We start from the raw sequence: 12,163 nt of genomic DNA on the forward strand, positions 1-12,163 counted from the left end.
GGTGGGGGGCATCCCAGCATGCTGTTGGAGGGTTCCCGGTGCTGCAGTCAGTAAGTAGAAAATGTTTTTGTTTTGTTTTTTTAAAATTTTTTCCTATTTTTTTTTGATTGTTTTATTGATGTTTTTATCATTTATTATTGATGATGGCTCTTTATTTGTAAAACTGAAGTGTTTAATGTTTGTAAACTTCCCTTTAAACCCCCCCCCCCCCCCATTCCCTACGCCTGATTTGTAACCTACGCCTGAGTTTCTAAAGTGTAGACAGGTTTTTTCGAGCGTACAAAAATCTTCACTTACTCCATTCTAAGTTAGTTTGGAGTAAGTTTTCACTGACTAAACTTTGAAAACAGGTGTAAGTGGCCGGACACGACCCTTTTGGAAAAAAAAAATTCTGTTCCAAAGTGAAACCGTTCTAACTGACTAGAACTGGAGCAAACTAAATGGCGAGAATTCCGATTTCTAAGATACTCCGTTCTACACCAGTTGCTCCTAAAAATCAGGAGCAAATCATGGCTAAACTTGGGGCGGTTATACAATGTGAATGATTCCAAGGCTTCAGATATCTTTTATAAATTGAGATCTGCATCCATGGTTGGAAATTTAATCCCTTGAGATTCCAGTGTTTGAGTCATTCCCAGAACACTATATTGCATTGAAGATGGAAAGAAAATCCCTATTCTTATCCGTTGTGGTTAATCCCTCCATATGCTCGCCTCTCCCTATGTCTGTAATCTTTTCCAGCCCTAATCACAGACAGCTTTATCCAGACTCTTTATACTTTGGCTAAAAGACATGTAAACCGGAATGCTGACTTCCTCCCTCCAAGGTGCTCAGTGACGGGTCTGGTATAGGCTGAAGCCATTTCTCACTGTAGTCATTTCCCCTTTTTTGCCTCAAATCTCGTGACTGTCCCTTCAATTACATGCCCAGAGTTTCTTGGCGATGAAGGAGAAGTATATGGACACGTGTCTTGCACACCAAAAGCTTAACTTGCTTTAGGACCTTTGCTGCCATTGAAAAAAGATCAAAATGCCATTTCTGCCTTCTCAGAACGGTGCTGCTGGACTGCCTATGCTGCACATGTCATTGTCCAGGTTCTGATGCAAATCACCAGTTGAAACACAGGCCCACCTTCCTGCACTTTGGGGATCTCCTCCCAGGCTACACAACCATTATATTGCGCTAGGGGGCACCAAACCTATCCCAATTGTTAGCCCATTGTTCAAAATGGTGGGTTTGGGTGCACTAGACATACAGGTGTGTTCACCATCCGCACCTGTCCCTGTTCAGCCAATTGTATTTGGGTTTAACACTCAACTATACATGCTGAAAGGTGTTGAATCCTCTCTGGACAGGGTAGATGCAGAGAGGATATTTCCCCTCGTGGGGGAATCTAGAACTAGGGGGCATAATTTCAGAATAAGGGGTCGCACATTTAAAACTGAGATGAGGAATTTCTTCTCTCTGAGGGTTGTGAATCTGTGGAATTCTCTAACCCAGAAAACTATGGAGGCTGGATCATTGAAGATATTTAAGATAAATAGATTTTTGAACGATAGGAAGAGTTATGGGGAGTGGGCAGGAAAATGAAGTTGAGGCCGAGATCAGATCAGCCATGATCTTATTGAATGGCGGAGCAGGCTCGAGGGGCCAAATGGACCACTCTGCACCTATTTCTTATGAATCCTACAGTGTAATTTGTTTTTTTTTGGTTAAAATCTTGCAATTCTATTTCAGGATGGAATGAACTGGGTCTGCAAAAATGTCAATGCAAAGAAGAAATGAAATTGCCCCAGAGCACAAAGAAGGGACCCAGAAGAGACCATTCCTAGTTTGATGACACTAATTGTTCCTGACCAAAATCTCCACTCCCATTCACAGTTTTAGCTATGTACCAAGGAGCAACCTGGGAGTACGATAGCTCCAAAACACTACCTGAGTTTCCACAACCCTTTTATAAATACTGTACTTGTTTTGTGAATGTTGCTAACGATACATTAGTCTGCACATTTTTTCGTACTATCCTTTTGGATGTAGTGTGCTACAAACTGCACTGACTGATGTGCGGTAATAACTTGTGGAAACATGTCTTTTATTCGTGTTTTTTTTTGCTGGAAGGTTTAAAAAAAATAAATTGTAATTATCACGGTTGGGTGTGTGTTTTTCTCCTCCAGTTTAGTGTTTCCTTTTATAAAAATTGTATCTCCCTTCCCCTTTTGTGCAGATGAATTATTCTCCGCTGTATTTCAGATTATACTGATTTGTGTATGCTCCTTTGCAGAGAACTCTATCCCACTTCACTTTGTACAGTTTAAATATATATTTTCTTAATTGGAAATGGATGATTTGCACCTCCGCTCCCCCCCCCCCAAATTTTCTTTTTCCTTTCCCACCCCCACGAGGTCCTGGTGCATCATCGCTCCAAAATTTTGAAACTTGCTAATTCAAACTATGAAGGTACAAGATAGATAGGTGAAAGGGAGGGCGGGGTGTGATTCAGGCTGATTATGCAGCTACCCTGGAAATAAACCCAACCTAGAGCAGCAATTAAATTTACCAAAAGGTCTATTGCAACCTCAGTTGAAGCAGAAACTAACCCCACATCATACACAAATGTTTGGACCAGACTGGATGCAACTGATGAGTTGCCTTAATTGTCAGGTTTTTTTTTCCATCTACAGATTTGATTCATATAGAATCCATTTACCATGGGCTACGTTTTTAAACTCCCGAGTTGAATGGGGCAAAGCAAGTGGCCGGACATCCGGGAGTGGTAGCAGGGAGGCTCGGCCAATTTTAATGGCCGGGCGTCATTAGCATGTCGCTTGCCGACTTGCCATAAAAGGGCCGGACAGGTGGCAGGAAGCAGCTGCTAAGTCATTAAAATCGGGCTGCGGGGGGCAGGCACACCACCGAGGACCCAGGGGAAGGGTCCCGGCACGAGGCAAGTGCTCCGGGAGGGAGAGACCCAAGGTTTCCTCTAGGTGGGGGAGGCAGTTAATATTGACCCCTGTGTTTCCGTGTATGGCCATTCTGATTATCTATCGTTGTCAGTGGAGTTACCTGTGTGTTTTGACAGATTCATTTATAACTTATTTATTTGCTATAATTTTTGTCCATAGCTTTAGTTGGATGAGCCACTTTCAGTGTATATACTGTCCTGCATGTTTTCAATAGGTTAATGCTGGTTTATTTTAAATGTAGTTGGTTTAGTGACCTGGACTAAACTGAACCAGCTTGCTTGAACTGTAAAGTGTAGTTGGACCTTCTATTCTAAATGGTGGGGGTGGGTGAATCTTTACACTGGGGGAAACATATGAGACCCTTTCAGCTGCACAGGTCTTTGCACACAACAAACATCCTGGCTGCAAACAATGATTTTGGTGGTTGTTGATAGTACTAGCAGAGCCCCCCTGACCATAAATGACTGACTAGTTAGGAGGCTGAAACTAATGTGTTAAGTAGGCTGACCAGCTTGCTCTTGAAGATTAATGGCAAATCTCTTGATATAATTGCAGTTAGGTTGAATAAAATAGAGATAGTTCTATTGCACAAGTTTAGTTAGCAGCAGTAACTCGATGCACGTCTTTGTCAGAGCTTCTTAGATGAAGTTTTTGATGACTTTTAGCTTGGCTTGCTTCCCCCCCCCCCCCTCGGTCCTAGTAGGCAAGGATATCCTGTTTGTTCACTATACATGCTTACTACTGTTTGAATTACACTACTGTATATTCACAAAGCCATACTAACACTGTAGTGAAGGCAGCGATCCTAACAAAATACTAAACTGAGCTGTACAGCCATGGCCAAAATACTATATAGAGAATGCTCCCCACTCTGTCATGACATTACAAATTGAAACACTCACCAAAGTTTCCTGGCATCCTCCTGTAGATCTGTTCTGACTTCACTATATTTCTATGTCTGCCTGGTTTCTGTGAAGGAAACCAAGTTGGCACACGCTCCCCTGAATTCTCGACCTGATACAATTTAGCAGTGTGGAAGAGGTCTGCAAGAGTGCCAGAAAGTGTCCCAAGCTTTATTTTCGTTCTGTGGGAAAGGATTGATGATACAGAAGACTCCACTGCCTACAGCAGGTGTTGTAGCCGTGGAGGGGTCCAACTTGAGTTTCCAGCCTGTGGTTTATTGTTGATATGATCAGAACATATTACATGGTCATGTGAGTGTGTGTGTGCATGTGCTGCTTGTTCTTTTCAGTGACACCCAGAGCTACATCTCGTAGCAGAGCATAATAAGCTTTAACTTGATATTTATAATTCAGTATTAAGTTTTTATGGCTTAAAAGTAAAAAAAAAATGCTCCCATGGATGTATCAAGCATAAATAATAGATGAGAAATAAAGTTTTTATTTTATTCTTTATGAAGTAAGGTCAATTTCATTTTTCTTAATTTGCTCACTATTTACCCAGGTTATTTTGCCACGGTACTTTTACATGTCACTAGTGTGCTGTTTTGCCCTAGTCTTTACAGTTTTTAGCTAAAGTGCACTCCTTTACTCCGCGGATTTAGGGTCTTGCTCTTATTTATGACCTTTTGTCACTCGTGAATATTTTATCCGCAATTCATAATCTTTTTATTTGTACCGCAGTTGCTTTTCATTGCTTAAAGTTTGGCTAAAAATAATTCCACGAACAATCTTTCCTCCATCTCGTTGACGAGGTTTCTAGTAACTTCACGAGGGATTTGATTTATATAAAGCAGCTGTGTACCACTTCCAAAAATAAATCTGCCATGGTGTCAATGGGTGCACTCTTTAACCAATCTGATTGGTGGTGGAAGGTTTCCAAAATGAATGGGACCTCTTGGAGCAACTAAATTGGTTTGGTCATATATATTAGTTTTAGTGTCAAAGACTTATGACCCTACGACCATCAATGAACCCAACGTGTTAGGCTGGAATCTGGTGGCAATAGCATACTGATGAACTCCCCTTTGAAGGCTGAAAACCTTGATATTGTTGCTGAATAAAATACTAAAAAAATTGCACAACTGCACACGTTTTCTCCGTGGTGGCCCTTTAAAGCCTGCTGTTTGGATTAAGACTTGGTCTGTACATGTTGGAAATCTGAAAACAAAAAACTGAGAGAAAAGTAGGTTAGTACTTAGGTAGGAAATTTGCCAGAAAATATCCCTTTTTCTCTTTCTGATCACTGACCTGCTGTATATTTCTAATATCTCTTTGACCCTGTAAAATAATGCATGACTGCTGATAAACTATTTAGCTGTCCACAAACTCCAAGCCTCTAAATTCATAGAGAGATTCTATGAAGGCAAAAATTCAATTTAGTCCATACTTGTCTGCTCTTGGAGTTCCTTGAGTTTGTAAAGTTAGTGGCCATCCAAGTGACACACGGGAACCAAACATTTACCCACATTGTGTTGAAAACAATAATGCGATTTATTTGGCGTCGATCACATCTTGCAGAAACATCTACAAAACACTTCACATATTATAGGAGTAGAAACAGAAAATGCTGGAAATACTCAACTCTGTTTCTCCACACATGCTAACGTTTTAGGTCGATGACTTTCTGTCGGAGCTGGAAAAAGTTAGAGATGTAACTGGTTTTAAGCAAGTGTCGAGTCAGGAACAGAGGGAGGAGAGGCAGAAAACACAATTTCCAGCCTTTTCTGTTTTTATTTCAGATTTCCAGCCTCCCCAGTATTTTGGTTTTGCGTCACATGTCACAGGGTTCGCTGAGTTTTTTGCACCCAAAAGTTGCTGAATCTCTCAAAACTCAAATTTGTTTTAATGAGTGTGATCGAATAGTGTTTAAAAAGGGACATGGAACAGCCCTGGTCTGGTTCTGTGGTGGAAGAGAATCTGTACCAGTAACCTGTTCTGTTAGTTAAGGTACTGGTATGCTCAGCAATTATTCTTTAACTGCATCTGTGGAAAATGAAGCCATCTCCATTTTTTTTTAAGTAGTCTTGACATCTTAGTTGTTCAGATGAACTTTGATTCAGTGGCTTCTGAGTTGCAGATAGCACGGATAGTCATGTGGCAAGGGCCAGTCTGTTGGTCTCAGAATTCAAAACCGACAAAATGCTGCCCTTCAGCTTTCCACTCAGTTACATATTCTTGTACCTAACCCCTTCTGGAAGTAACATGCACTCCATCTGGTTAATGGATGGAACCCCATAATTGCAGACAGTCCCTGATCAATCTTATAAGTCTACATTCTTGCTACAAACTCAGTATTTCTTGACTAAATCTTTTTCCCTTTAAGGCTGTCTCTAATTTCCATTTGTGAATTTTGTCGGTATCGTTTAATAAAGATGGTAGTACAGGAATGGGGTTGTGGTGGTGGTGGGGGGAGGTTTTGAGGAGGATAATATAACATTTTCTAATTTTATGTATGAGTGCTGTACTTTAATGCTGTTATTTAAGTACAGTATTGCCATCCAAACTACATTGGAATGTATGTATCTTTTTCAAGAAGTTCCTTCCCATTTCCTTCTACATTCCTTTTTTTTTAAAAAAAAACACTTGGTAGTTAAGTTCATCCTGGAGTGCACGTGTGTTTTTGTTTGTGTTGGTAAAGCATCAATGATCGTGGTCCTTTAACATACAGTCTACTTTATTTGGCTGTAAATATTCTGTCTATAGTTAAGTTCATATTGTTACTGTTATCAACTGTTTGCAGCTTTTATATTTTTCATTAGTCAAGAGGCAAATAAAGACTTTGTGGTATTTTGTCATAGTCCATATTGTATATGTAATTCAGATGCAGACTGTCTTGTTCATGGAATAAAGACTCTTTAATAGAAATCAAGTGAAATTGAATTGACTTCACCTCCTGACCCACCCCAGTCTCCTCTCCACCCATCAAACCTTTTACTTTATTGAAAAACCCCACGTAATGTGCTAAAGCCATTAAAGAATAAAGTCAGACCAACTGAGCCGAGCTGATAACTTGGTTCCCAGAGTGCGCCAGTGTCATTGTTCACTACAACTCTCAGAATGCGTCATTGTTATTGATGGCTAACGCCTAGAATGCATTCACGCTGCCACTTTCTGCTCAAACTGCAACATGTGGGTTATAAATAGGAAGGCCTAGCACACTTGGTGTAAGTTAAAGACTCATTCTGATTTTCTAACTGCTCAACCAAATTTTTTTTTTCTCACCCATACGACATATCACATCTGGGGTAAGAATATTTGTATCTTGCGGTGGTGCACTGGTGCTATGAAACAGCTCAAACAATTTGGTAAAACTGATTAGAAGGCCTACTAAAGGGAGGGCCTTTTTGCAGCATTCTGGATGGTAACAGTAATGGAGATTGTTGAAACAAGATGTGCACTGAATAATGTTTTTGTTGCTAAGGCTAATGGGTACTTACAGGAAAAGGATAATGAGTTTTGTTTCTCTTGAGGTTCACTGGTTCTAAAATTCTGTCCCATATCTCACTCACTGGCCCCCTCTGGTGTACTGTGTTCCACTCAGGTTCAGAATGGGACATTTGTCCCCTTGCTCCAGGTTACTCCCAAGTGTCAGCTGTGGCTCAGTGGATAGCACGCTCTCCTCTGAGTCAGAAGGTTCTGGGTTCGACTTGTGCACATAAATCTAGGCTAACACTCCCAGTCCAGGGCTGAGGGAGTGCTGCACTGGCAGAGGTGACGTCTTTCGCATGAGATATTATACCAAGGCCCCGTCTGCGCTCAGGTGGTGTAAAAGATCCCATAACACCATTTTGAGCAGAGGAGTTATCCCCAGTGTCCTGACTAATATTTATCCCTCAATCAACATCACTTAACAGAGTATCTGGTCATTATCACATTGCTGTTTGTGGGAGTTTGCTGTGCACAAATTGGATGCCGCATTTCCCACAGTGACTACACCAAACGTACGTAATTGGCTGTAAAGCACTTTGAGACGTCCGGTGGTGGTGAAAGGTGCTATATAAATCCAAGTCTTACTGATGAGTAATGTCACATGAGAGCAGCACAATACAAAAGTGTACTCAAGTCAACTATCGGTTCAAATATATAATTGGGAGCTGTTTTCTTGATGCCTTTCCCCTCTAGCCCCTCCTATGTCCTATGGGTACAATCTCCTGGATTAATACACTGCTACTTAACTTGAGTGGCTGTTTTTCACATGTACCTAGCTATTGTATCAGCTCCAGTAGCATCGTCCATGAGCCCAGTTGTGGCATCACCTGCTGTCCAACAATTACGCACTTTCTAGTAGGGTGTCATTGGTTGACAATCAGACCTGAGGGCCCTGACTATTTTTTCGCCTTTAGTCCAGAGATCACAGGTCAATATTATCACCAAAACATGAATTTAATAAAGACTGGATTTCTAGTCAGTGTGGCCTAATACCAACTCAACAATCAAGGTTTGGGCTAACCAAACTGGTAGCAATTTGGTGGAGGAGGATTTCCTGGAGTGTATTGGATGGTTTTCTGGACCAACATGGTGAGGAACCAACTAGAGGGCTGGCCATCCTAGACTGGGTGATGTGTAATGAGAAAGGACCAATTAGCAATCTTGTTGTGCGAGGTCCCTTGGGGAAGAGTCACCATAATATGGTAGAATTCTTTATTAAGATGGAGAGTGACACAGTTAATTCAGAGACTAGGGTCCTGAACTTAAGGGATGGTATGAGATGTAAATCGGCTAGAATAGACTGACAAATGATACTTAAACGGTTGACGGTGGATAGGCAATGGCAAACATTTAAAGATCACATGGATGAACTTCAACAATTGTACATTCCTGTCTGGATTAAAAATAAACGGGGAAGGTGGCTCAACCGTGGCTAACAAGGGAAATTAGGGATAGTGTTAAATCCAAGGAAGAGGCAGAAGAGGCCAGAAAAGCAGCAAACCTGAGGACTGGGAGAAACTTAGAATTCAGCAGAGGAGGACTAAGGGTTTAATTAGATGGGGGAAAATTAAAGTACAAGAGGAAGCGTGCCAGGAACATAAAAACTGACTGAAAAAGCTTCTATAGATATGTGAAGAGAAAAAGATTAGTGAAGACAAACGTAGGTCCCTTGCAGTCGGATTCAGGTGAATTTTTAATGGTGGACAAAGAAATGGCAGACCAGTTGAACAAATACTTTGGTTCTGTCTTCACTAAGGAATACATAAATAACCTTCGAGAAGTACTAGGGAACCAAGGGTCTAGTGAGAAGGAGGAACTGAAGGATATCCTTATTAGGTGGGAAATTGTGTTAGGGAAATTGATGGGATTGAAGGCTGATAAATCCTTGGGGCCTGATAGTCTGCATTCCAGAGTACTTGGGGAAGTGGCCCTAGAAATAGTGGATGCATTGGTGATCATTTTTCCACAGTCTATTGACTCTGGATCAGTTCCTATGGACTGGAGGATAGCTAATGTAACACCACTTTTTTAAAAAGGGAGAGAGAAAACGGGTAATTATAGACCGGTTAGCCTGACATCAGCAGTGGGGAAAATGTTGGAATCAATTATTAAAGATGAAATAACAGCGCATTTGGAAAGCAGTGACAGGATCGGTCCAAGTCAGCATGGATTTATGAAAGGGAAATCATGCTTGACAAATCTTCTGGAATTTTTTGAGGATGTAACTAGTAGAGTGGACAAGGGAGAACCAGTGGATGTGGTGTATTTGGATTTTCAAAAGGCTTTTGACAAGGTTCCACACAAGAGATTGGTGTGCAAAACTAAAGCACATGGTATTGGGGGTAATGTACTGACATGGATAGAGAACTGGTTGGCAGACAGGAAGCAGAGAGTCAGGATAAATGGGTCCTTTTCAGAATGGCAGGCAGTGACTAGTGGGGTACCACAGGGCTCAGTGTTGGGACCCCAGCTATTTACAATACACATTAATGATTTGGATGAAGGAATTGAGTGTAATATCTCCCAAGTTTGCAGATGACACTAAACTGGGTGGCGGTGTGAGCTGTGAGGAGGACGCTAAGAGGCTGCAGAGCGACTTGGACAGTTAGGTGAATGGGCAAATGCATGGCAGATGCAGTATGATGTGGATAAATGTGAGGTTATCCACTTTGGGGACAAAAATACGAAGGCAGAATATTATCTGAATGGCGGCAGATTAGGAAAAGGGGAGGTGCAACGAGACCTGGGTGTCATGGTACATCAGTCATTGAAAGTTGGCATGCAGGTACAGCAGGCGGTGAAGGCGGCAAATGGTATGTTGGCCTTCATAGCTAGGGGATTTGAGTACAGGAGCAGGGAGGTCTTACTGCAGTTGTACAGGGCCTTGGTGAGGCCTCACCTGGAATATTGTGTTCAGTTTTGGTCTCCTAATCTGAGGAAGAGCATTCTTGCTATTGAGGGAGTGCAGCGAAGGTTCACCAGACAGATTCCCGGGATGGCAGGACTGACATATGAGGAGAGACTGGGCCTTTATTCACGAGTTTAGAAGGATGAGAGGGGATCTCATAGAAACATATAAAATTCTGACGGGACTGGACAGGTTAGATGCAGGAAGAATGTTCCTAATGTTGGGGAAGTCCAGAACCAGGAGACACAGTCTTAGGATAAAGGGTGGCCATTTAGGATTGAGATGAGGAGAAACTTCTTCACTCAGAGAGTTGTTAACCTGTGGAATTCTCTACCGCAGAGAGTTGTTGATGCCAGTTCATTGGATATATTCAAGAGGGAGTTAGATAAGGCCCTTACGGCCAAAGGGATCCAGGGGTATGGAGAGAAAGCAGGAAAGGGGTACTGAGGTGGATGGTGGTGCATGCTTGAAGGGCCGAATGGCCTACTGCACCTATTTTCTATGTTTCTGTCTTTTCTAATTGAAAGTTAAGAACAGTATTCTATGTCCAAATACTGTTTTGCCCAAGTTCCTGTTGGCATTATATTGGGTATACTTAAAAAAAAATGCATATACATACATGAGTGTACTGGCTACATTCCTCCCTCAATCAAAAGTAGATCAACTGCTTATTCAACAATAACTTGCATTTATATAGCGCCTCTAACGTAGTAAAATGCCCCAAGGTGCTTCACAGAAGCCTTATTAAACAAAATTTGACACCGAGCCACATAAGGAGATATTAGGCAGATGACCAAAAGCTTGGTCAAAGCTTGGTGGGGTATAAGGAGCATCTTAAAGGAGGGAAGAGAGGCGGAGAGGTTTAGGGAGGGAATTCCAGAGCTTAGGACCTTGGCAGGCGAAGGTACAGCCGCCAATGGTTGAGCGATTACAATCGGAGATGTTCAAGAGGCCAGAGTTAGAGGAGCGCAGATATCTCGGGAGGATTACGGAGCTGGAGGAGATTACAGAGATAGGGATTGGCGAGACCAACATCCCCAGCATCGAAGCACTGACCACACTCGACCAGCTCCGTTGGGCGGGCCACATCGTCCACATGCCCCACATGAGACTCCCAAAGCAAGCGCTCTACTCGGAGCTCCAAGCGAGCCCCAAGTGGACAGAGGAAATGTTTCAAATACACCCTCAAAGCCTCATTGATAAAGTGCAACATCCCTACCGGCACCTGGAAATCCCTGGCCCAAGACCGCCCTAAGTGGAGGAAGAGCATCCAGGAGGGCGTTGAGCACCTCGAGTCTCGTCGCCAAGAGCGTGCAGAAACCAAGCGCAGGCAGTGGAAGGAACGTGAGGCAAACCAGATTCCCCACTCACCCCTTCTCTCAACCACTGTGTCCCACCTGTGACTGTAATTCCTGAATTTGGACAGTTCAGTCACCTGAGAACTCACTTTTAGAGTGGGAGCAAGTCTTCCTCAATTTCGAGGGGCTGCCTATGATGATGGCAGGAGAACACTGCACAGTCCTAAGTGAAGGGGTGAAAAACTGGCACTTATAGGACATGTGGATGCTCTCATTACCAAAAACAAAGCCTATTTAAGGATTTCTATTATGATAATTATATGCAAACAGTGCCCGGAGTGGGAGGAAAGGCTGTGGGTGTATTATTAGAGGCAGTCCACCAGCCAGACAAGACAGATGACTCAAATCTAACCCTTAGGAACTAGAGCTATCTGGCTTTGCTGTGACTGAGGCAATCTGTGCCTAACAAGAATGCATCTGTGTGTAGTATCTCCAGATTTGACTGCTTCATGGTGTCTCTTGCCTGTGAAACTCTCTCCATAAGTTCCTCCTCCTACAAAAAGTGGAAATATGGATTTAACTGACGAGGGTTTTGTTGAAACC

General features: G+C 42.4%; 1 protein-coding gene across 1 annotated transcript in view; it reads left to right on the forward strand.

Moving 5' to 3' along the window:
- arl3b (ADP ribosylation factor like GTPase 3b) overlaps nucleotides 1-6,790 on the forward strand; it is a 36,883-nt gene extending 30,093 nt beyond the window's left edge. The window contains exon 6 of the mRNA XM_070876482.1: nucleotides 1,738-6,790. Coding sequence (XP_070732583.1) covers nucleotides 1,738-1,785 — 48 coding nt within the window. The 3' untranslated portion in view covers nucleotides 1,786-6,790. The remainder of the gene's footprint in view (nucleotides 1-1,737) is intronic.
- Nucleotides 6,791-12,163: the final 5,373 nt, after the last annotated feature.

This window comes from Pristiophorus japonicus, chromosome 3 (genome assembly GCF_044704955.1).
Source record: "Pristiophorus japonicus isolate sPriJap1 chromosome 3, sPriJap1.hap1, whole genome shotgun sequence".
NCBI lineage: Eukaryota > Metazoa > Chordata > Chondrichthyes > Pristiophoridae > Pristiophorus > Pristiophorus japonicus.